This window comes from Prionailurus viverrinus, chromosome A1, assembly GCF_022837055.1.
Source record: "Prionailurus viverrinus isolate Anna chromosome A1, UM_Priviv_1.0, whole genome shotgun sequence".
Classification (NCBI taxonomy): domain Eukaryota; kingdom Metazoa; phylum Chordata; class Mammalia; order Carnivora; family Felidae; genus Prionailurus; species Prionailurus viverrinus.
Window position 1 is genome coordinate 24,397,946 of NC_062561.1, and position 26,824 is coordinate 24,424,769.

Below are 26,824 nucleotides of genomic sequence, written 5' to 3' on the forward strand. Positions count from 1 at the left end.
GGAGTTGGTTTCTGTGATTGTAGGGGCTGGCTAAGCAGGTGTAAAATCCATAAGGCAGGCCAGAAGGGAGGTTCATGAGCAGGATAGGACCCCACAGTTGTGGGCTGAAGCAGTTGCCCACAGGTGGGATTTCTTGTCTGGAGCAAGCCTCAGCCTTGTTTTTAAGTCCTGATAAGGTGGCGCCCTCCGTTTTATCCAGGATAATCTTCCTTATTTAAAGTCAGTTGATTAGGGACTTTCATTATATCTTCAAAATCCCTTAATAGCATACCTAGATTAGTGTTTGATTGAATGACTGGGAGCTTTACTCTGCCAAGTTGGCTCAGCATTATAAGAAAATTGTTGCTTTGCCCTTTTACAAGGTAAATGCAAAACATTTAAATATTCAGTAAATAATTGCTGACATCTAGCCAATGATAACTGTAATAAAAATGAACTCTTTCACAACACAGAATCGACTGTCAAGGATCTATAGGAAACCAGTAAATTTAAGCTTGTTATTCTGTGCTGCAAAGACTGGCCTGGGGAGGGATGAATTCTTATATATGCCTAAATGTAAAATATTTTCTCCCACCGGAAATAATTCTCAGAGTCGCTCACATAAGGAACCATCTCCCATGACTTCATAGTAAAAAAAAAATAACCTAAAAATGACCTCCTAATACTACTTTTGTGTGCTTCTAAAAGGCACCTGACAGAATCAGGTATAAAAAGAGGCAAAAGAATTGACACGTTTCCTGGGTTACAGATGTAAAACCCTCTATGATCCCTTTAGGAAAGAATACAATAGAAAGCCACCTTTGAGAAGAAAAAGGCAAGCCCTAAAGAGGGTGGAGTTGCTTGCAAAACATATCTGATAAAGAATTTATATCTAGATATCTAAAGAGCTCCCACGAGCTCCTTTTTTTAAAAATATGGAAACCAACAGGAAAATGGCCTAAAGATTCGAATGGGTAGTTCACGAAACAGAATGTAAGTATGCCTAATAAACCCATGAAAATGTGCTTAACTTCCTAGGACCAAGAAAATGCACATAAAAATTACAATAAAATACTACTGCACACCCACCTGCAGGGCTAAGGTTAGGACGGCAGAAACCCCAAGTGTTGGCGAGGCTGTGTGGTAGTCCGCCAGTGGGCGTGGAGCTGGCCAGTCTGCCGCAGTGGAGCACGCGTGTTCCTCCCCAGCGATTCCCCCGGAGGTAGAGAAGCAAGGGCATGCGAAACCCGTATGAGAATGTTCTTAGCAGCACTGCTAGTAATAGCCACGATCTGGAAACAATCCAAATGTCCACCTACACAGAAGGGGTAAAATTGGAGTATATTCAGAAGTGGAATATGCTACATTAGTGAAAATGAGCGTGCAACATGGAGGGCTCTGTCCTGACAGCTCGGACCCTGGAGCCTGCTTCCTGCTTTGGATTCTGTCTCCCTGTCTCTCTGCTCCTCCCCCTACTCATGCTCTCTCTCTCTCTCTCTCTCTCTCTCAAAAATAAATAAATAAATAAACAAACATTTAAAAAATTTTAAAAAAGGTTTATACATTTTTTCATATGTGTTATTTTGTAAAGTTTACACTAAAAAATGCATTAAGTAGTTATTCTGTCGAGATCATAAATATACTGCAAGAAGAAGAAAAACTTCCAACGTTACACAAAGGACACTTATTTGGGGGGATAAAATTTCCAGTGGCCACATCAGTTACAGATTCAAGTAATGTTATATCTCACTTAGAAACCACTAAGAAATGAAGGTAATATGTAATATGTGATGCCTCAAAAAATCAGCTCATGATGTCTCTGATTTTGAACATGCAAGTGGAGTTTAAATAAAACTATTTCACGAAATCTTACAGTGGAAAAATTCTAAGCTAACATCTTAAAAATATTTTTTTTAATTTTTTTAACGTTTTATTTATTTTTGAGACAGGGAGAGACAGAGCGTGAACAGGGGAGGGTCAAAGAGAGGGAGACACAGAATCTGAAACAGGCTCCAGGCTCTGAGCTGTCAGCACAGAGCCTGACGCGGGGCTTGAACTCACGGACCGTGAGATCATGACCTGAGCCGAAGTCAGACGCTTAACCGACTGAGCCACCCAGGTGCCCCTTAAAAATATTTTTAATATATATGTATTGTAAGCTGTGACAAAGAGACATGAATTTTATATAGAAGAGCTCATAAACATATTCCAAGTTAGCCAAGCAACCTTTTTGCATATTCTCATCAGAAAAATTGCAGATCTGCATTTGGGCACACTGGATGAACACAGCGTATACAACATAGATTACACTGGTTTATGAAACTCCTGAAACCGGAGTGCCTGGGTGGCTTAGTGGGTTGAGAGTGAAACTCTTGATTTTGCATCAAGTCATGATCTCACAGTTCGTGAGATAGAGCCCTGGGTCGGGCTCTGTGCTGACAGCACGCAGCCTGCTTGACATTCTCCGTCTCCCTCTTTCTCCGCCCCTTCCTTCTCTCTAAACAAACAAACATTAAAAAAAAAGAAAGAAACTTCTGGAACCAAAATCACTTTATTAAAACAAATCTGCCACGTGTCGGGTTTTGTTGTTGTTGTTGTTGTTTTAAAGCTTTCATTTTATCGGGTTTGGGTGAAGAAAGGACATACGATTGGTGGTGCTTCCTGGTGAGGAGAGCAGAAGTGATGGAGCAAATCAAGTAGCAGCAGTGGCCACAGGAGCACCGGTGACCTGAGGACAGAAGCAGCGGCTGTGTTCAAGATGGGGGGCAAAGTATTCAAATGAAGATCAACATCTCAAAATTAATAATTTTCCTATCAGCTTATAAATAATCTAACAAAAAAGTTTAATGTTTTTTTTTTAGCGTTTATTATTGAGAGACAGAGAGAGACAGAGCATGAGCAGGGGAGGGGCAGAGAGAGAGGGAGACACAGAATCTGAAGCAGGCTCCAGGCTCCGAGCTGTCAGTACAGAGCCCGACGGGGGGCTCGAACTCACAAACCTCCAGATCATGACCTGAGCCGAAGTCAGATGCTTAACCGACTGAGCCACCCAGTCGCCCCAATAATCTAACAAAAGAGTATAAAAGGAAAATGATCCCATTTAGAGCAGCAACGAAGAACGAAAGTACCTAGAAATCACCCGAGCAAGAGTTGTCCAAGGTCTTTAGTAAAGTAAACCTTGAACAAATGGAGAGCAATATATTAATGGAACAGAAGACTCAATATTGTAAAGGTATTAACACACCCCATAGTAATCTATAGATGCAATGCTGCCTTAACCCAAATCTCAATGCTTTCTATGGAAATTGACAAGCTAATTATAAAATTCATATGGAAGAATACGCTTTTTTCTTGAAAAAGAACAAATTGCTCTACCTGGTGTCAAGACACGTTGGAAAGCAGCGACCATGAAAATAGGCTTGGACTCAGAAGAGTGCAGTGGACCAAAGAAATCCTGTTGCAGACCAATTCGGGGGGTGGTGGTGTCTCAAGTCGGTGAGGAAACCAGGCACGCTTCCACGTATGGTGCTGCAAAATGACTTCCCAGGAGCTTCGTGGGGAGACATGACCAAGAGTAGACCCGGCCAGGCCCTGCATTGCAACATTGCTTGTTGTGGAGAAAATGTGAGAACAGCCCCAAGTGTTTACGAATAAAAATAAGCTGCTGAACAATGCACATAATTCAGTACTGTTATGTTTTTAAACCACCGACACAATGTGTTATATATGTTCCAGAGGTACAAATACGTCATGGGAAAAGGTCTGAATGAAAATAAATGGCCATTACTTCCGGGAAAAAAGAAGAGCTTCGGAATTGAAGATGATAGTCAAAGGGCTTTATTTTTGATGACTGACATCATTTTTACAAACGGAAGTTACGCGTGTATATTTGGGGTTGTAAAACATTAATTTTAAACCTTAATGTTTAATAAATGTGGAAAGCCAGAAAGAACAAACAGTGCTTACACCCAGCTGTGTCAAGGCCCAGAAACACACCTTCATGCCTTCTACTTTCTTTATACTTCTGGGAATTTCAATTCTGATTCAAAAACGCAAAAAAAAAAAAAAAAAAAAAAAAAATAGAATTAACTTACTCTGTGACACAGTGAGACTTTCAGAAGAAGAAAACCTTACATGACTCCCGCATCTATAAGATACCTTGGGACTGATGGCTTGTCTGCAAATGGGGTGGACAAGAGCTCCTACGCTGTTTAACTCACAGGGCTGTGGAGCGTAGCCGAACGAGATGGTCTTTGAAATCACCATTATCCTATCCAGATGTTAGTGACCAGGTACATCAGTGTCACTGGCCTCCAAAATGAGGCGTGCTATCTTGGGAGGGTGCATAAGAGCTTCTGTCTATGCTTATTTTGAGTTCATCCCCCTCCTGTTAAAGCGTATATTTCTGTGCATGCTTTATAATTTCCGTAACCTACTGGCATGCTGATACGTGCAATGACATGGAAATAGTTACCCATACCGTGGATGCGTGCGGCATGTGTGAGACCTCTCCCCCTAAAATTCCCCCACCGTAACTTTTTGAGTAAAAGGATTATGAAAACCAACACACTGAATATCAGCTGCGCAATCACCCTGTACCTAGAGTGATTGGCGGTAGATATACAATCGTTTCCTCCAGGAGAACATAGTTTTGTAAACTTCTGCGGGTGTTTGTGGAGCCCCAGCCAGTCCAGGAGCAAATGTCCTTTTGGTCTTCAGAGATAAAATAAAGGGAATGTACACCCTTGTTGTATTTGGCCAGAGACCAGGAATCCAGTCCAAGAGCACTGAATTTCCAATTTCATTCCTATCCCTTTGGCACCAGGTGTCAGCCTGGCACTGGCCCTGTTTAATGAGCACTTCACTTCCTGGCAATAGAATTGAAAGAACAGACCCCTGGCAGCGCCTTTGTTTGGATGACAATGGTGTATATACTCAACCAGTCAAATGTATTAGCATTTTCATCTCATCGAGTTCATTAGATCCAAGTACCATTCAAAGTGGGGCATGGAGGTGAGAACTAGATGAGGCAACAGACTTTTCTTTTAACTCATCAAGATAGTATTTCCGGCATGGCGTTCTGGCTTGTGTGTCTGTGTGTGTGTGTGTGTGTGTGCACGTGCGCATCTGCGTGTGCTATATGTGTGTCTGTGTGTGTGTGTGTGTGTGTGTGGGTAAACATTGCATCTGGAGTTGGAATCTTCAGCACGGGCTGTGCGGGTGGTGGACTGATGGTGGACTGCCTTTTTGTTCACTGCTGGTGAAGTAGGATTTTTCTTCTTCTCACAAGACAGAAACCTACTCCTTTCGGGGCGCTTATGAAATCATTTCAGTAAAAATACTGCCACCCAGTGTTTTGATTAGGACAATGACCGTAGACCACACACGAAAAAATAAAGTTTTCCAAAGAAAATGGCAAATGACTCATTTTTTTAGTCAGATACAGATAAGGCCTGATGGACTGTAGAACATTCTGGCCTTATGTAGGCTAATCCAGCCCGAACGTGCTGCATCATGCAGAGAGGGTATCCCAGCTGTTGGAATGAACATTTTGTTAAAATATGGATTCGGAGATAATCCTGCTAATATGCTAGCCTTACTCAGTTGTTGCGTGCTGAGGGATTTCACAATGCGTTTCCCCCCCACATCCTTTCTGCTGTAGCCGTGGCCCATTCCACCCCCCCCCCCAAGAACTTATCTCCAGAGCAGTTCCCTTGTGCGGGGGAAGGGAGACTGCATCTGGAGAAGCTTGTGTCCTGTGCTGCACCCCAGAGGGAGCACCGTTCCTTCCCAGCGTGGCCCCTCTCTCTGTCCTGCCACCCCACAGGCCAGGACTCAGATGCCGGGCCCCTGTGTCAAAGACTCCAGGGAGCACCCATCAGGCTTTCCAAATACTCCCTGTGTGCCCATGTGATGAGGCAGGAGGTAGACCAGCTGCCCATCTCCCATGACAGGGCAAGGCCAGGGAAGTGCACCGCACCCCGCAACTTTCTCCGAAAACCCTTGATCTCTCAGCTCTTCTCCTTCCCCTTCACAGGGGGTGTTGGACAGAGCTGGGTTGGCATCCCCTTTGCAGATGGCCTAGCGCCTCCCTTTGGAAGGTGGCCGAACAGAGTGCCCACTACTTGGGGACCTCTGTCAGAACTGGGACAGAGAGAGCCCCACTACAACTTCCTGTCACACTCAGGAGAGTAAAAGAGGAATGACCATAATGGGGTCTACTCCTAGGGCCATGGTGAGGATCAAATAAAATAACCCAAGTGAAGGCTTTAGCTCTGTATCTTATTTTCATTATTGTAGATATTTGGTCAGGGGCGAGGGGTAGCAGAGGAAGGGCTGAGAGTAGAATGGTCAAGGGCTCTGCTGACAATGCAGAGCCTGCTTGGGATTCTCTCTCTCCCTCTCTCTCTGTGCCCTTCCCCCACTTAAGTGCATTCCCTCTCTCTCAAATAAATAAACATTTATTAAAATGTCATCAGAAGAAAATTCTTGGGTTTCAAGAAGCAGGTGGTCAACCATCCCTTATGCTTCCCTATACAGGAAGAAGCCATAGGGACGGGACCCATGACTTTATGATGAGTGTTTTCAATACAGTGATAAGGATAGAAGGGAAAATGAACAGAAATTGAAGGCATTTGTTCGTTCATCTGCTCAACAAATATTTACCAAACACCTCTTATGTATCAGCCACTGTTCTAGGCCTTGAGGATACAGTAGTAAACCAAACACAGACTCCTGCCCTAATGGAGATTGTGCTGCAGCACTGTTTATAGAACACTCTTTGAAGAACATTCACTAAGGACTGGGGAGGACAGGAGCGTAGACAGTATTTTGAGGGGAAGGTGAAGTCTACCTATATGGAATCTTCCTCGGGCAGTAGGCACGTCTTTCCCTCTGCCCCCATCCCCAGCTTCAGTGACTATAACAGGTATTTATGTGGCGATCACATTCCAAGAGATCAAAAGCTTTATTTTACCTCTCAGAGAAAAATGATAGTTGTTAAGGAGTTTGCTGGCCAAGTACTTTGGCGTTGTAACCACAGTGGAAAGTAGACTGCCTACCTACCATTGCTTCTCCTTCCCAATCCCACTTCCACCCTACACGCTGTGATCTTGTAAAATACTACTGAGTCTGTGCCCGCCGCCCTCTATAAATCCTCAGCAGTTTTAGTTTGTTTTGTTTTCATGAGTGTTGCCGAACCAATTGACCTCAAGTCCAGCATACGAGAAGCTCCGAGGCTGGTCAGGTGGATTTTCAACGGTTAGCTGCATTCCATTCCTCTGGTCTCATCACCTCTTGGACCTTGTCAGAAAAGACCTCTTTACTGTCTTCCTGGAGACATTTGTCCTGCATTCTCAATGACACTTCGAGTAACGCACCAAAATTCAGCTCCGGACCTGCTCACCAGGACAGGGTCCTCTGCCCACAGACAGGTGTACTTCTTCAGATCTTCTGGTCGGACACAGCTGGATTAGCCCTGGCTGTATGGTGACACGGATTTCCAGTACTGCTGGTGGAGGGTTCTACCTACCTGTTTAGATGGTCCTCCTCAAGTACCTTTACGAGTGGAGCACCCATCCACTAGAAGGCAGAATGAAGAAGTCTGGGCTCCTGTCTTCACTTTCAGGGTCACCTTGTCTTTCCCCCTTCACGACAGGTATACATGTATCCTCACTTGTCCTGCCTGAAATTTGTTGTGTGTCCTGAATCCAAGCATTCAAATGCTTTCTCAATTTCAGAAAGTTCTCAAGTACCATCTCTACGTTGCCTCTCCTGTGTTGTATTTGCTGTCTTCTAAACACCACACTAAGATGATAAATAAATACTTGAATAGCCTCCCACCAGTTCACATTGAGTCTCACCACTACATTTAAGTAGAAACATTTCAGGCTTCAAGTTTCAGAACCTCTTTTGCGATTTTGCACAGGAAGCTCACGCTCGGTTGGGTGTACCCGGGGCATCTGTGGGGCCTGCTTCAGCAAGGGATTGCTTTTTCCTCTCTTCGGTGTCCCGGGGTGTGAACACCCTGAGATGCTGTAAGTAAATACTCTTCATCTTGGGGTTTCCCAGACCACAGCTGCACCGGAAATTCAAAGCATGAATCTATGGAAGATGAGGCTTGTAGTAACAACATCACAGGAGCTGCTATTTTCCCACTTCCTCTCGCCCGAGGATTGGCTACTCTCCTTGACATCTCTCTTTGTAGATAAGCTAATTTTTTTCCCCTCTATCCTTTCAGTGAAGATAAAGCTCTCTATGGATGCTGGCTTTTGCAAGCTTCAGATCCCGCTCAGGACCCACCTTGACGGGGCCCATGTATCTGTCTCTGTCACGGAGTGCCCACTAGTTAACACACCATCTCTTGGTCAAGGGGATGATGGACCGGTTCTCCCAGCACCATCATGGCGTTGCCTTCATTTTGATATTCTGGTCTCCAGCTCCCTCTCCCAGGAGATTCTGATGTATATTGAAATTTAGGAAAAACTTAGCCTATTGGTCATTTCTATCAGGTAGACCCACAAGAGGGGAACACAGGTAAAGTAACTTTTTATTAAAATTTTTTTAATCTTTATTTTTGAGAGAGACAGAGCACCAGCAGCAGAGGGGCAGAGAGAGAGGAAGCCACAGAATCCAAAGCAGGCTCTAGGCTTTGAGCTGTCGGCACAGAGCCTGATGCAGGACTCAAACTCACCAGCTGTGAGATCATGACCTGAGCTAAAGTCTGACACTCAACCAACTGAGCCACCCAGGTGCCCCTCTTTTTTTTTTAATGTTTATTTTTTGTTTTTGAGAGAGAGGGCCGGGGAGGGGCAGAGAGAGGGAACTGGAGAATCTGGGGATTTCCTTATTTTCTTATATAACCAAAGCATTAATACGTGCATACATTTATTTTTTTAAGCATTTCTAGGCATGTTTTTGAAGGAGTTTTGGGGGTGGATATAAATACCTCCTGAGAGTTTGGCCAGGATAATTCTGAGGTATGAGATGTTCTGTACCATTTCCCAGAGCTTCCTCCAGGATTGAACTTCAGTCTTTCACTGTGGAGTGGCTTGAGAATGCGCCCCCTATTGGCCACCTTCCCTTTCTAGCCCTACCTTGTTATCAATCCCCCCGCAGCCTCCCTGTGCCCATCAAAGACCTAAGGGCCCTTCTATTTCAGGGTCTGTCCAGTTCCTTTAGGTATTGCCCACCTAAGACCACATGACTCTAGGAACTGGACATTTTTCCAGAGGAGGCTTCTAAAATATCTTGTTGGTGGCTGTTCAGTGAATCCCCATTTTTTCTTTCAGCAAATAATACTATGCTGGGGAAAATGCATATCCTCTGGTACTAACAAAGGAAAAAAGACAGTACGTAAAGTTGTACTGTATAAAAATACATAGGGATGTCTCAAAGGAAATATTTCAAAAGTTTAACAGTTTTCTATAAGACAGGATTGCAGGTGACCTTCCCCAATCTCTTCATACTGTCCAAAGTTTCTATGATGAACCTGTATCACTTCGATAAACAGAAGAAAAAAATTCCAAAATTAAAAAAAAAAACAAAACAGAAATGGCGAGGAAACTGGAAACTTCTTCCTAGACCTCATTTCAATGTGAGGAATGCTTCCTCTGTGCTCAACCTGTTTTGTAAACCTCTTTTCCTGGCCTTGATCTGTCTTAGCTACTGGCATTAAAACTGGTCCCAAAAGGCTCAGTTTATCAAGTTTTATCCCATGAATATATACTTTCTTTTGTATCTCCAAAATCCTAAGCATAGCCAAAATACGTGCTGCCAGTACAGCCACAGGTGTTTCTTTTGTTCTTGTTTTTATGGCAAAAAAAAAAAAAAAATTGTATTTAGATTTAGCCAGTTGGACTCTTGTTTAGATGATCCCAATTTTGTTGGCAACATTGAAAGCATCATAGTCATTTTTTTTTTTTTTAACTCTAGAAACTCTAGTTGGTCAGCTCTGCCAGGATGCCTCCTGTACAGTGAACAGGACACATGCCTTACAATTGAACTTGACCTTGCCTTGCTCTTTCTCACTTGATGTGAGTTTGAACAAGCTCTTTGAAGGCTCCCGGTCTTGTCTTTTCCTTACTAGTTTGTAGTCTTAATTAGAAATGATGGAAGTCCAACTTAAATGGATTTTATACAGTCTTAGCCTCTTGAAAGGACTCAGGGAGGGGTTGACTACCCAAGCTCTAGAAATTCCAGGCTCTTCCTACTGGAGCCAGGAGTGCAAACATCAGGGGTTTCTTCCCTGTTTCTTGTCGCTACATCTCTCTGAATGCCAGTGTTAACCTCAGGGTCTGTTCCAGGTTTTATGTCTTTTGTCTCCTGTCGTCAGGAAAAGAATTAAAATCTTGGGGAAGAGATTTCGTGCTCAATTTTGAATAAGGTGGCTGCTCTTGAACCAACAGCCACGTGGGCAATGTCAGGTAAGAACCACAAAACCTCACAGCATAGGAGGCAGGGTTAGTTAGTTACTGGATGCATGTAGTACAGAGGTATAGGAGTCCACAAATTCTTTCCTGGTAGCATTTTGGCAAGAGTTTTTGAAATAACGTATGCAGGGTTCATTAATTCTCCTCAATGGCATCTTTTTGGGCCTCCTACAGGACAAGCACTGTTCCAGGCAATGGGGGGATCAGCAGAGAACAAAACAGACAACAAGCGGCCTTGTTTTAAGGGAGCTTACAGTTCAGAAAAAAACGCTGGCCGCAAACAGTAGCCACTCAATAAATAGTAACCATTAAGGTGGCCCACAAGCGTGTGAGCGTGAGGAGTAAAGGTAGCGGCTGAGAGTGGGCCTTGCTTCCCACACACGCCCCACACTCAAGGACTACCAGGTCCTAAGAGAACCCCCCCCCCCCATCATACCTCCCCAGAGACCAGACTCACCTGGATCTGGGCTCTGCTAGCTGCCCTCCTGGGAAAGCTGGGAGGTTAGTTAACCAGCCCCACCGGGGGTCATTGCTGCCTGGATCTCTCAGACGCACCCAGGAAGCACTGGGACGCCCCTGAGGTGGCCATTGGCCAGGACTCGGTCTCTGGGACCGTCCCCAGTTGTGGCCAACGCCACATAGCTGCATGGCGCGGATGCCCCTGCCAGGCCCCCCGGTGCTCTGCTCCCGTGGCCTCACCTTCGTTTGCCCCTCACACATTCTCCGGTTGTTCCAGCCGACTTACAACGCACAGAGTTCATGAGTGCTGGTCCTGCATCACGTGCAGAAGCCTAAGAGAGCTACGATTTCAAGGTTCGGCACAGGAGCCACATCCCCAATCGGAACGCGGGGGGCCATGCGTCGGTTTTCTCGACTCGGCAGAAATAGATCTTAAACGTGGAGACCCTGACACCGGTCCCTGCTTAGGCTGTCGCTCTCGAGTGTTGTGTGTGGTTGGGACGAGCGGACGGACATGACCAGCCACTGTTCTCACCGGAATTCCTCAAGGCAGCTGCACGTCTACCAGAGATAGGCTGCTCGCGTGGGAAAACCCTGGCCTGGATTTGTGGGAGGTATTCTCACGACAGCCACTTAGCTCTCCGTGGGTCACATTCCACAGGGGGCAGTTGAGGAGAAAGGACTGGAGGCTGTGGTTCAACACCCACCAGAACCTTCAGGCTTCCTCAGTGACACCTTCTGGAGCTGCCACCCAAGAGACAGGCGGAGAGTTCTGAGTCTACACTCCCACTCCCACTCATTCATAGCAACTCTGCTTTAAGCGCTCTGCGCTTCCAGGGAAGATTTTAGTTTGAAAGAAAATTTGTCAGGGGCGCCTGGGTGGCTTAGCTGGTTAAGCGGCCAACGTCGGCTCAGGTCATGATCTCACGGTTTGTGAGTTCGAGCCCCGTGTTGGGCTCTGTGCTGACAGCTCAGAGCCTGGAGCCTGCTTCGGATTCTGTGTCTTCCTCCCTCTCTGCCCCTCCCCTGCCCATGCTGTTTCTCTCTCTCTCAAAACTAAACATTAAAAAAAAGTTTTTTTTTTTTTAGAAAAAACTTGTCAAAAACAATATATATATTACATCCACACACTCATACATATACACTACATAATTGCTACAATCTATTTCAGCAATGACACGCTAGGATTTCTTTGGTGACTACAATCAACCTTTGCATCAGATGGGTGAGTCAGTCAGAAGATGGTTTGTACAAATTCAAAGTTTTAATGACTGTTAAATAATAAAAGAGAGGATATTCGCACTATGTACATTCTGTCCACTTAGGGACTCTCAGCTGGCCACGCACATTTTATTGCACATATAAACAGTGTACAAGGATCTTGAAGACGTCTTAGCCATACAAGGACTGCACGTAAAAGAAAAAAAGCCATTGCACAAAGTATTGAAGCCATTTGTATTATACAGCCAACTTTAAGAAAAATACTGAAGATGAATATCCAAAGAAATATTTTAATTTTGGGGGAAAAAAAAAACCCTCTCAGAACAAGGATTACAGAGCTTCATGTTGCCAATATATACACGTAAAAAAATATCTCAGGACCCTGCATTCTGAATGCCCGTCAAGGTGCAGCAAACTAAGTTCCTATTTCTGTATCAACCTTGGCCTGTTGTTTACATTGAATACGCTCTTTGTCCAAAATGTCTTTTTTACATCATTATGCTATTCGATAAAACAGGTATTTGTGCAGTACAGGAAAATATTAAAACATCTTTTAAGTTAGCTTAAAGTGCACAGTACATTTATTTGACAGGAAATAACCGCTAGCTGCCAATGCAAACGACCATTTTCAGTAACCCCTCCATCCTGCCCACGGCAGATGCTGGCATTGACCGACGGCAGTCAGTCCGCGGTTCAATGCACACCATCGTCCCGGTATCCTCTGCTCTGTGTTCACCCTTGTATTTGTCTTGTGAATTGTGGCTGCCGCCGCTCTAAAAACTTACAATGGCTTTTCATGGAGGCGAAGCTGCAGTCAGCCTCCACGAGACTTCGGAAGATGAAGGGCTGGGATGGGCGAGTGCACGTGCACGTAACGGCCTCAAATAGGTGGTTGTGTCTGTTAAGCCTTATGTGAATCTCTCCAACCAACACAGCTCCCTTGCCTTCGCTGGCTCTTCTCTAGTCGTGCTTTGATCGAACTTACTTTTCACTCCTTCCTAAGCCACTCCGTCTCCAAACGCCACTTACCTAACCTTCTCCGGAGCCTGCCTGGGTGTTCATGCGGCTGCCCCACCAACTCGCTAACTCACTTTCGCGGTTTCACACCAGAGACCGTGAATCCTGCAGCGTTTTCTGGAAGCCACCAACTAAATTACAATAAAGTGAGCACGTCTGCTTTTCTCACAATCGTTTCCTCCCTTAAGACTGGCAGTGGTAAGAAGTGCTGGTTTCCTGATCCGGGCCCTACGTGCCGTGAGTAATTCTGGCTCACTCGGTCAGAGCCGTCCTTCAAGAAGCTTTTTGGTTAAACAATACATCTTTTTATTACCTCCACTTTCCGATGCCATTTCCTGATTATTTACCTTTGGCGTTAGACTTTCTTTCATTACCCAAGTTACAGTGCAAAATTATACTTCAAGACGCACGATGCTAACACTTACTACTTCTCTGTGTTAAAAACGTGAATGTTTTGTGCATAGCAAAATAAGTCTGAATCCAAAAAAATAACTGTTCACATTTCATCTTCAAGTTTAATGTGCCTTTTTTTTTCCATCACAGCTATTTACAGATAACTTTGGGGTGCTCTCTCGATTTCAGTCAGTTCATTACATGAGAGGACAACAGGGCTGCTGGAATGTAGGAAACTGGATGGAATGCAGAAATATAAATAAAACCAATGTTCGATGAACCGAAGTGGAAATAATGCCTCCCCAGAAAACAGTTCTTGTCACAGAAGCACCTGTTTTTTGGCTTCATTTTTTTGTTTGTTTGTTTCTGAGTCACAAACACCAGAAAACGTGATTACTGAGACCTACAACTACTGCACACCAAAGAGCATAGAAAATAATTCAATATTTATAATATTAAAATAAAGTGTTTAACCACAAAAAAGCAGTAATAAAATAGTTTCCTAATTTACAATTTGCATCCAAAGGATGAAATAACAACTCACTAATAAATAATATTTATATAAATATTTTGTATGTCGAAAATAGTTTTTTAAAAGGCAATGGTCTCAAGAAACGTCTTGAAAAATTTGGTGGTGAAAAACCTGATTGAGTTCCCCCCCCCTCCCCCCACCAAATACACAAGAAGTTTGGTTTGAATAAAACAAATGCGTCTTGTTGCAAAAACGGTTGTGCTTGGTGTTTCGGTAATGGCAGTAGGTGAGCGTAGGGATGGAAGGAGGTTGTAAAAGGCATCGATGTGCTGCTCAGTTCTTCACAGACAGCTCCCTCACTGGCTTTAAGGTAAATATCTCTCATATCTTAACAGTGGAGGTCAGTTCTGAAAGGCAGAAACATCTTCCCTTATGTCCTCCCTTCAATGCAACTAGAGCCAGGGAACTGACAGGTAGTGAGCGGGAGGGTAGGAGGAACAGGTGCTGAGAGCAGAGTTCAGGATCTCTGACGAGAGACGAGTCTGAACCGACCCAAAGGAGAGGAGCTGGTTTCATGTGAACAGAGACTTCGTTACCGTTACATCTAGTAATGCTTGAACAGTAATGCCCACTTTGACCAGGCCTTTCTCTTCAAGGATGTGATGGGGTAGACACAGTTTTTCCTAAAAGGGAGAAGAACAAAACATCAATTTTTAGATGACCGCAACATAATCATAAAATCTTAGAACACCACTGACAGGAGCTGAGTTGAGCTCTGACATATATGTGTCTGATCGTCTCAGACTGTGCTCTCTCCCTTGCTTTCAACCCACTGGCAAAGATCTTTTCTGTATTTGCAGAGAAAATACTGATTTTTCACAAGTGGAGGTCATTCCAGAAAGTCTCCCAGTCATCCTGAAATATGCAATAGATCCAAACATTTTAAAAAACATTATGCTAAATAACTGAGCTACATAGAGTCAGGTGGAAACCAAACACCGAGAATATATTAGCTTACATTCTTATAAAGCCAAATTGCCAGTAGCTTCTCACACATTTTAAGGGAACTAATATACTCATTTATACACTGACCATGCACCGTTATAATGACCATAAACCTTGATTTTATTTGCTGTGATCTCTGAAATGGAGGCATGCTGGTGGACTGGTATCCTTTCTTCATGGTTTATCAAGAGCCTTGTAAATAAGTAATTTTAACCACAGCCTTCATTAGTGTCTCTTTTAAGACTCTTTCGTAAAACTGTCAAAGACACAAATGTCCTGTTACTTCCTCATGTTGTATTTTTGCTCTTGGGAAATGGCCAGTACGTGTGAGTCAAGGAAAATAATCGACACAAATCACTCCTTATGGGGAGAACCTTGCATGCTCAACCAAACAGTTTACAAAAGAACACAAGATAATTTCAAACCTTTGTCATTTGGCTCGGGGAATGAGGGGAATCTCCTTGCTGAGTATGTCTGCTTGGCTAGGAAAAGAATCCACAGCAAACACTCCCTTTTGTCTACCAGATCATGGTATGTTCTCCACAGCCCAATGGCCACTGTTTTTAAGGGCAGTTTAAATGGCACGTGCATCACACCCCAGGCAATGGACACAGTGTTTAACATGAAGCCAATCAGGATCTTGGACAATTCTTCTGCGTCTCATGTGATTTGTGCTTGAGGAACCGGATCCTCCTACTTCCTCGGTGCAGGACTCCCCATAAATTACCACAGATACAGGCATTCTGTCCTCAGAAAGGTCTTTAAAGGACACGCCATGACATCTCAAGTAATTTGTTCCACTGTCTGCAAATGTCATCTTCCTACACTCTCTCAACCACCTTTTTGCCCCTATCCCTATCTCCTTCCCTAACTTGTGGTAAATTAAGAGTATCTCTGACTCTCTTAAGGTCTTAAGAAATGGCCACATGTCAACACAGGACAACTGATTCTTTAAAGCACAATTTCAACCATTATTTCATGTGTCTGATCTGTATCATAATAGGATTATCTTGTCAATGGCATATTAGGTGCGTGTGCAGGTTTATGCTGCTGGCCAACTTAGTAGCCACATGCCAATCTGAGAAAGGATGGGAGGTTCTGTCTGGGAGTCAGGAGCGGTCACTAGGACAGGATGGGCATGCCACAGCCGGACATCAGTGTATAATCCTTCCCTGACACCACTTGCCATGGTTTGTGAAATCACCCCAATCTGGCATTTCATTGCTAAGATTGGTTCCACAAGGGCAGGAGTGTATTTACTTCATTCTTATGATCCCCACAGCACATAAGTTGACATCTGCCTTTGTAGGAAATCACAAATGGCCACTATTATGGTTAAGCACCTTTGACACAAGGCATTACTTGGGGAAAAAATAGTCTTCTATTTACACCATATGCTAAAATCAATTTGAAATGAATTAAAGAACTGTTTTTTTTAATCATTAAATTTTTTTTTAATGTTTATTTTTGAGAGAGAGAGAGAGACAGAGCACGAATGGAGGAGGAGCAGAGAGAGAGGGAGACACAGAATCCGAAGCAGGCTCCAGGCTCTGAGCTGTCAGCACAGAGCCCAATGTGGGGCTTGAACTCACCAACCATGAGATCATGACCTAAGTTGAAGTTGGATGCTTAACCGACTGAGCCACCCAGGTGCCCCTAAAGTGTTAACTGTTTTTTTTTTTTTAAATCAAACACCTCTCCTAATAAAACAGACATGAATATTTAGCATTTTCTCTTATAAATAAATGGAAAATTATCTAAGCTAAAAAATGGTATAAAAATCACAAAAGATAGAAACAACTGATTATGCCTTAAAGTTTAAAGCCTCTATGTGTCAAAAAAAACAAAAAACAAACCCAAGCTAATTAAAAGATAAACAACTCTAAAAAAAGTATTTGCATCAAATTACAATGAGTTTTATATGACACATAAGCTCAATAAATCATTGAGAAAAACAGTAAGAGATCAACTGAACACTAGGTGAGGAACACAAATAGAAATCTTAGAAGGAAGCATATGACCGAGGCCATCTTGAAAGACACTTTGCTTCTTGACCGCAGTGTTTATTTATGTTTAGTCCTAAATGTTCCTGAATTTAAGTACTAATATTTCCACATGGTGTAAACTGTGTACAACATGGCTTTTCTGGGGCTACGTGCCTTATCCTAAGTCCTGCTTAAGATTCAACATGTCTCCATTCATGACTGCCCTGGTCCCATTAAAGAGTGGTTCCAAGCTAGAGGTCATGGTTGGGAAAGGCTGGGGGCTCCAGAGACACAGGGATGGGAAAGTATTGAGGTCTCAGCTTCCTGCTGACAGGACTTCTGCAGACATCACAGGCTGAGTTCGCTTCACCCTCTCTCCCAGGTCTTTTTTTCACTTCCTGGTCTCACTTCCTGGTCTTTTCTCTCCCTGGTCTCCTTTGCTTACTTCCTGGTCTCCTCACTCCTAAACCTGCTGCAGAGTCCAAGGCTCTCCCTTCCACCCTTACAGTTGGCAATGAGAAGTAAACAGGAGACAGAAAAAGGTACTTTTTCACATCCTTCCTGCCTCTTCTCCTTTCATTCACATGCCCTGAAGAAACCCGGAAGTGCCCTCAGATTACTTGGATGGAGTTGGTGGTAACCTAGGAAGACTGGCATGAGCTAGTAGAAACAAAAACATGGCAGTTCAGGCTGTATCATCACAGGACTGGGGTGAAGACTGATGGAATTATGAGCTGAGGCACTGCTTGACAGGCTGAGCAAGGACAGCAAGGAAGGCCAGAAGGCCATCTTCCACACACTGGACCTGCCACTGCATGTCCATGGGGGCGTGGGGAGAGGGTCCCTGAAGTGACCTAGAAGTTGAGATGGGGAAGGAACTGCCGTAGAGTTATGGCTGGGTCAGAAGGGACAGAGAAGGGCCACCGAAACCGGTCTAAAATGGATTTAAAGCGGGGATCACTGTACATTTACACGAACTTTAAGTGCATTTCAATTTCACTGTTAGAGAAGCCTAGTGGCTCTTCTTGAGAATGTGGCACCATTGCTGTGTTTCCTTTCAAAGCACAGAGCAGAGTCATGAAGTAGTATCTTACAGAAATATAATGCTTCTGATCCCCTCCGAAGAACGCGTGCTTGCTGCTGCTTCTCCTATGGTGGAATCAGTAAGGTTCCCTCACATCCCCTCATCCAGCTCTTTTTGGAGTCACAGCAAATAGGGCTGGAAAAGGCAGGCAAGCCAGAGAGACTAAATGTTACCTTAGGAAGGCTTCCCGGGCCCCTTCCTACAGGCTTGGTGCCAATGCTACAGATTTACATCGCTTAATTCTTTATGACAACTGTGCAAGGTGGGTATAATCCCTCTACTTTACAGATGGGAAAATGGGGACGTAGAGAGTTTAAGTAACTCTGGTAAAGTCACACAGCTCTTAAGTACCGGAACCAGGATCTGAAGATGAGCCTCACCTCAAAGCTGGGGCCCCTTCTACAACACCAAGCTCCTTCCCAGAAATTCCTTCAACGGGGGAGTATGGTGCATCTGCGGCCCCTGGGACAGGAAGAGGCCTCTAGACCCTCGGAGTCCTATCCTGGTAACCCCCAACAAATTCAACATCACGTGGGGATCCTCTTTCGGCTTCTCTTCAAAGACAGAAACAGACATCGATCGTGCCCTGGCCGAAAACGCTTCATGGGAGCAGCCCTGCCTGGCTGTCCTCTTTCTCTAGCTCCTCGTGCTCCCAAACGGCCGCATGCCTCCTTCCAGGCCAGCCGCTTGACTAAACCAAAGTCATTTACATCAGTAGATTCCATATCGTTCAGTCTGTTGCTCACATGCAGGTTCCTGGCACTGAAGTGAGTGAACCTACAACAAGACTGTCTGCATTATTTTCACACTGAGAGAGTTTCCAGTTCCTGCTCAGGAGGGTCAGTGTTGTCCAACTAAGAGGGAGACCACGTTAAACCCTTACAGACTGAGAGGGCGTCTCGTCACTCCTCATTTGATTCTCTGCTTTCCAGCCAGGCCATCTTCCAGGGCTTCCTCCCTCCAGAACGCCTCTTTCTCCACACACATCCGCCCCTTTTCTCACCTCCGCAGAACACATCCCCCGCCTCATCTGGCTATTCCTCTTCCAGGTCGCAGGGAACATGGCACAAGGGCAAGAAGGCTTCACAGACTGTTACCCATCAGGGTCCGATCCCCTGCCTTGTGCTTTGCAGAATCTCATATCACACTGAATTCCATTTTATTTGTCCACTAGATCAGGACTCCAAAGACCAGTGCCTGCGGACCAATTCAGTCCATAGCCTGTTATTGTGAACAAAGTTTTATGGGGACACAGCCACGCCCCTTCATGTATGAGTCATCCATGGCTGCTTCCAGACCACAACAGGACCGGGTAGTTTGTGTAACAGATTGTAGAGCCCACAAAGCATAAAATATTTACAATCTGGCACTTTACAGAAAAATTTTGCTGGCTCCTGGTCTCGACTGCAAGATTTTCAAAGACGGGGTCATGTATCATGGTCACCTTTTTATCCCCCAGGTCTACCACACAGCCTTACTCAAAGAGTGCTCATTCAATATTGAGGCATGAATGAATGAATGAACACAGGCACAAATAAAATCGCAGTGAAAAGCCAAGGAACTGGACCCTGATAGTCTCAAAGAAAAAAAGCACACATTCTATGTATCTGATTTTTTATTGAGAACTAATTTCAAAACCTGAAGCCTAATCTTAAAAACTAAAATCTCCAGGGCACCTGGGAGGCTCAGTCGGTTAAGCGTCTGACTTAGGCTCAGGTCATGATCTCAATGGGCATTCGAGCCCTGCGTTGGGCTCTGTGCTGACAGGTCAGGGCCTGGAGCCTGCTTCGAATTCTGTATCCCCCTCTCTCTGCCCCTTCCCTGCTTACACTCTGTATTAAAAATAAACATTAAAACAATTTTTTTTTAAAAACCCAGCATCTCTTAAAATGGGATTAAAATATTTTTCCACTCAATCCAAAGCCACTGCATTGAAATTTTAATCCACTGTCCATTTCTTTTACCCTGTAAGGTGAAACATCCTTTGTTCTTATGACAAGGACCAGTGTGGATTTTAGACGACCCTCGCACTAAATTTAATCTCTTACAAATAAATGGTATCAGGATATCAAGTGCCTTTTTTACCTGTTCTCATTGATGAACCTCCTACTTAGTTGTCTAACTTTGGAGTTCTGCAGCGCCCCTCCCCCAGCCCCATTTCATAGGTGTCTCTCCCCAGAACTGTGAGCCACTTACAAATTACGAATCCATAAATAGAAGGAATGAAGAGACACATTAGCTGGGACACGCTGTGGAAATCCTAACACTGAGTGGCGAGCTGCCATCAATTGGGGCAGCTGGAGAAAGAGAACCTTCTATTTCAAATAGATCTTTTTATTTCAAAGACAGAACATAAATAATTGGTTCTTTTTAGCAGGCATTGGAAGGAAGTACTAGGAAAATGGTCCTTCTTGTGTGAGGAAGGAAATTTAGGATTGCACGTACAAATCACACAACTAAATCCCCGACCAGCTCTCAGACGACAAGCACATCAGTTTGCATCCCCAGTCACACTGTAACGGCAGGCATCACGAGAGCATATGAGTTGGTGTGCGGGTACTCTGGGGAAGAACCACGGGGGGGCTTAATATTCTGTATAGAAATGAACAGCTTGACAATGGGCAAGACAGTTCATTCAAAGTTTTGCCTAAAGGGCTAAATTAATTGTGTTCTGCTAGTTACTATGCCTCCTGATTAAAAAAAAAAAAAATGCCATTCAACAGATCCCAAGAGGAGCAGCATGTCAGGGGACAGATACATTAATGACAGGAGAAATGAAAGCACATCCAAAGAACCTTTGAGGCCAGGATTGAAATATGGACAGAGCCAGAGAATGATGTCAGCTCAGCACCAAAAATTAAATCTGATCTCACATGATTGTTCTACTCTGTTTTGATTGATAGGATTTTCTTCCAAGTGCCGCCCTGTAAGTCATCTCCCTTCTTCCCTTTTGCCCCCCACCCCTCCCAAAGAAGAAAAAAACCAAACAACAGTGATCATTACAGGGCAGCGTCAGTGCAAGGTAGAGCCAGATGGAAAAGCAAAGGCTGTTCTAGGTGGGCAGATCAGTGTATCGATGGGCCGATAAAAACCTGGAAGAATCACTTGAAATGTGTTTATTAAGCAACTTAGGGTTTAGGGTACTCATCAGACATTGCACAAAGGGGTTTAATTGTGTTACAGACTGAAGGGTACCAGAAGCAATTCAGTACATCTGTGGGTTGTTTATACATAACCGAGCTTAATTAGACAACTTCCGCATACCCTGTACTTCACCAGTCCACACAGAATCAGGAGGGAAGAGCTATCTTTGAGGGAAGAGTGTTTCCAGTTAGAAAATCTGACTTGATTTAGCAACAAAAAAGATTTATAAATATACTCTTCTCACTATGTGGGTTTTCCATATTCTCAAGTCCCCTGGATTCATGGACACGTTCAGAAAACTAAAATTATCTTCTTAGTAGCCATGGATGGAGACTCTTCGCATCTCAGTGAACTAGAAATTTATCTTGAGGAAGTTAATGTCATCATCCCCCAAATTTAAGAAATAGTACGTGGCACCCAGATGTATAATGAAGCAGAGGAGAAACTGTCCAAACCTCAAGCAGGGCGTTCTCATATTAGAAACAGAAATCCCAGAACCAGGAATATCTTGGCCAAGACAAGATTCTAATGTGTGTTTTTTTTTTCTCTTAGTTACAAACTGATCGATCACATTGCTCCAAAAGCAGATTTAGTTAATATATAATCCTGTAAGCTTACTTAGGAATAGAAGCAGCTTGCTCGTGTCACTGGAAACCGAAGGTTAAATGGAAATGTCAAGTCATTAGGGAAACTACATTCTGCTAAAATGAGAGCAATCTTACTGTTGGCTTCTGCCATAGTAACCCACGTCCTCAGACCAAGAATGTTCCATGACTCATGGCTTTATTTGAAAACAAATACAGTCAAATCCATCACGTTCTTGACCTGAAGCTATCATGTGATGCAGCAAAAAAGCAAAATGACCCATTACATTATTTAAAAATAGAAATCCCTTCTGGAAAATGCTTTTCTAAGAGCCTCAGGGTAGACCTAGCAAGGAGTAAAAGGTAAAACTATGCGGGAAGTGATGTGCAAGTGAAGCCTCCAGGTGGTGCTCTAACAGCAATGGCCCCTCCTTCCGCTGCACAGCTCCTTCCCCTGCAGCAGGGCAGAGGGGCTTGCTCAGGGTAGAAGTGGGCAGCAACCCTCCCATTGAGGGAAACAGGGAGGAAACCAACTGAATGGCCGGCAAAGCAGTCACTCACTGACGGTATTTTTCAACTTGGTCAATAACGGTATTATTAAAGACTTTTCTAGACTGAATTGGGCCCAAAATGCTGATTTCCTGTCTTCTCTGCAAGGTGGCTCCACTACACCTCAATTGCCCGTTCCTGAATTAGGATCTGACACTGACCCAAAGGAAAGACTTCCATATCCTAAATCCCCTCTGCTCCTGTTCTGGCATCTTCTTCCACTCTACCCAGGGCAGCTATGTGAGTGAGAAAGCATGAGGTCTCGATACACTCTGCTGTCAGTGGTTTTTAGGAAGTGAGAGAGATTATTTAATGGGAACTGCACTCTATAAAGTCTGTGCCTTGGGAAAACCTGACTTGTAGCGTTCCCTTCAAAACTCGAGAGACTACTGAAGAGATGACAGGGATGGAAGCTGGCAAGGCAGAGGCTCAGAGGGAGGAAGGGCCCTGTGATGGCTCAGGGTGACACAGCAGAGTGTTTGTTTGGATGCACATGCACACGTTATGCGGACAGAGCATTCCAGCGGTAAGTGATATAGATCAGCACTATAAAGAGAATATGGACAAGACAGAAGCTTATAAGGTCCCTGGAGCGGAGGGCAGAAGTTGGTTGTGGGGGTTTCTCCCCAAGGGCCAGCAGAGTGTCAACAGTCTTTCGAATGTGACGGAAGTCCAAGTGCAGGATGTCATACGGAGAGCAGAGGTCGGCCTATTCCGTGGGCAGCCATTAGAACAGAAAGAGACAGTGCGTACAATTAAAACTACACGGAAGAACAGCTGGAAAGAAGCACACATTTTTGGTTACTAGCAAATGGCAAGACTAACCCCTTATTTCAAAGCAGGTAAAACCCATTCCACCAAAGATTTTTTAACCGGTTACAAAACAAAGTAGCATACCCAAAGTGTTTTATGCAAGTAGCACAAGGAAATCCTTCACCCACAAAGCCACTACTAAGGAAAAGCACGCTCTTCAATTGGATGTTACTGGCGTCCAGTTTTAATATCCAGGTGGTATCACGTGCTCACCAACGGCAAAGAAATAAGAGCTTTTCACTAGGGACATTCAGGACATAACCTCACCTAAGGGCAAAACATAAGCTTCCAAGTTGAATCCCCACCTGTCCTCACCATTCTCAATGTATTTTTTTCACCCTGGTTTATGAAGACTCAATGAATATAAAGTACTCCTCTCTGAAAGGTAACACATACACCTAATTCATTTTTGTTCTAGGGTTACTGAGAGACTCCCGGGAATTCTGGTTTTACTTGTGTTCCTACATGTGTCAGAAAGCACGTTAAATTTCACGTTTTTGCAGTCACACATAAACCAAAAGTCTAAAGGAGGCTTCTTAGATGTGCGGTTAGAATAAAAGTACACCCCCCGACGTGGGATAATCATGTAAATTTATTCATCACTAAACACGTATGGTAGGGCACGGGTCTTCTGAGTTGGCCTCCAAATATCTGCTCTTGTCAGGAAGCAGTTTCCTGATACAATGACTTCCTGAACTGGAAAGGACTACAGATTAACATTAACAGTGATTATAACTGATTATGACTGATATGTCAACATGAAAGTAGTTTTGTGTCCAAATGAAACAAGAATTGAAACTATTTAAGGTATACATGCAGCTTTATTTCAAATCTGGCAAAGCATTTAAAAACATATATACGATATATATTTTATATCATACTTTGCTACAGTTTTCCCCTTTATTTTAGCCTCATTGCTAAGCAGATGCAAATCACAGAGCAACTGAAAGCTTCTAAGATAAAGATGCTGTCTTATACCCTCTGAAGTCAGCTTGATGCCCTCAGATGAAAAGAAACGCTATAATATCAAGCACGATGGATAAGATTAAAAACATTCTAATTTTAATTTATGAAGGTAAAGATGCTGTTCTTAAGACTTTTTAAAGACAGTAAGCCACGTTACATCTATTCAGATCATGCAGCTTTTCTCAGTGGATTCGGAGGAATCAAGCTACTGCTGTTACTTTCCCAAGAATTAAAACATCTACACATAGATTTGATTTCACTGGGAGAGAGACACTGGTCAAGGATTAGCAGATGGGGAAACATCTAAGGAAAGACGTGTTATTGCAATAAGAATTCTCTATTGCAATGTTGTGCTGAACCAGTGAAATCTGAGCAAAGCAGACGTAAGACATAAGGCGTCCACAAACTGAAATGTGAATTTTCACACAAGTGGGTATTTCCACAGCAAAAGCAAATCATTCTACCTCCAGTCTATGCTTTAAAACACTTCCCAGAACCCTAGGGAAAATGTCTGGTCTGCTCCCCAGCAATGCCCTCCAAGAACTTGAATCGGACAGTCCTTAGAGTGTTCTTGAGTAGCACACTTCTCGCATGGGGAGCCTACACAGACCATTCTTCTTGTCCTGGAATTAATTTCGTGATGCCACAGATTCGGGGCTTAATTCAGATTTCAGACTAAAGTGGGTAGGGCCCAGACTCACAGTCCATGGTGTTTGGTTTAAACTAAATTGTGATCTCTAAAGGAAAAGGCATGGGTCTAAGATTGTCTGGTAGGCAAAAACTGGAATCACCGTAACATGTGGAGTGTGGGCTGCTGGGGTCCTCTGAGACCTGCGCTCTGATTCTGCCCCATGTCCCACAGCCCGAACTGCCACAGCAACCTCCTCAAGGACGCTGTGCTAGGAAACAGGGCTGAAACCGCTGGGGGAAATGAATTTTCTGATCCTGTGCCTACCAAATTACAGTCTTAATGAGCGGCACTTAGAGATTGTGTATTTTTTTTTCTCTTAGAATTAAAACAGGAAAATAGTAAAAAGGAAGAAAATGGAAAGAGGCAAAATTTCACCCTGCAGGACAGAGCATTAGTAATTACTGGAAGGCATTTGAAAGGCACAGTGAATACACTCAGAGTCCTCAGAGGCAAGTGCGGATGCTAATTCCCACTACAAAGAACAGAAATCACAACTGCCAAGGTTAATTCAAGAATGTGTGACTAAGCTTACTATGAAAGACTGGCCGAGCCTCCCCAAATACTGTGGATGCAAACAGAAATGTAGACAGATCTGGAAAAAGGTCTAGATTATAAATGTTGTGAGTGTTCTGCAGTCTAAATTCTAGCAATTTTAGAATATATTCATTTTATTAATTTTAGGGACGCCTGGGTGGCTCAATGTTGGTTAAGCTTCCAACATTGGCTCAGGTCACGATCTCACAGCTTGTGAGTTCGAGCCCTGCGTTGGGCTGTGTGGACAGCCCAGAGCCTGGAGCTGCTTCAGATTTTGTGTTTCCCTCTCTCTCTGCCCCTCCCCCACTTGTGCTGTGTCTCCCTCTCAAAATTAAACATTTTTTAAAAAAGTTTTTTTTAAATAAATATAATTTTAACTTTTAAGGTCAACACGATTACAAAGTATTTTTTCTTTAAACCTAAGGTAACATAGCTCAGGAACGTTGACGGCCATTCTGAGCATGTAAAGCTCTGACTGACAAGGTATAATCTGGTGGGGAGTTGAGTGAGGTAGTGAAGGGTTTTCACAGTTTTCTCCAAATACACAGAACTAATCATCAATTTTATGAACTTGGAGGGTAACTGTTGTATCAGGAAACTACTTTATCTAGAATTGCAACTTAAAACCTTTTGAAGATGCCGCTTTTAAAATGGTTCTTCTCAACCGTGCATTCATGAAAGGCTGTTAGACCACTGCCCAGACAGAAGCACAGTGGGAAAGAATTCTTACGTTCTCAATGTAAGAATTCTGTAAGAAATTGGGCCTGATTTTACAAGCTAGAGACTGCTCCTTTTTAATCTATTACAAATTTTTAAATTGCTGTTAACAAAAACAATAAATGTGTCGGTTTTCACCTCTGGTTATTCAGACTCAGAATTAACCAATATAAATGTAAAAGCCAAATGAATTTTGTAGTAAGAATCTCATTCCAGGGGCAGCTGGGAGGCTCAGTCAGTCAAGTGTCTGACTGTTGAATTCGACTCAGGTCATGATCTCTGTGCTGACAACATGGAGCCTGCTTGGGATTCTCTCTCTCCCGCTCTCTCTGCCTGTTCCCTGCTCACAAGGGCATACTCTCTCTCTAAACAAACAAACATTAAAAAGAAAAGAATCTCAGCCTATCCCAGAAAAGTACTTATTATGATTTGAATTGATGCTAAAGGGGAAAAAAAGAGGCATAAAGGTCAAAGAGAAAGAACTCATTTCTCCTCAAGATTACAACAACGTGTTTTCAATTTATAGAATGCCTGCCAATAAAAAAAATAATTCAGATTAGTTACAAATTTCCTAAACCCTCACAGACAGTAGGAAAGTTACTACTGACACTTTCAATTACTGTATCCCATTTTAGAAAACAACGAAAGGCAAATATGAAAGGCACTGAAGACTCAGCCATATCAACACAATCCTCTTATAGCAACAGGATCATGGTTCGAATCCAAATGCACTGAGATTTTATTAAAAAATTTTTTTTACTTAATGTTTATTTTTGAGAGA

At 43.5% G+C, this 26,824-nt stretch overlaps 1 protein-coding gene across 3 annotated transcripts in view; it reads right to left on the reverse strand.

The window, feature by feature from the left end:
* Positions 1-12,113: 12,113 nt before the first annotated feature.
* LRCH1 (leucine rich repeats and calponin homology domain containing 1) overlaps positions 12,114-26,824 on the reverse strand; it is a 201,008-nt gene continuing 186,297 nt past the window's right edge. For 2 of the 3 annotated variants that reach the window (XM_047870810.1, XM_047870983.1), the window contains one exon: positions 12,114-14,654. In XM_047870810.1, the coding sequence (XP_047726766.1) occupies positions 14,544-14,654 (111 nt within the window). In that variant the 3' untranslated portion in view covers positions 12,114-14,543. Of the gene's footprint in view, positions 14,655-21,890; positions 23,032-26,824 lie in introns of those variants that run through there. The other variant, XM_047871063.1, reaches the window with a different exon arrangement.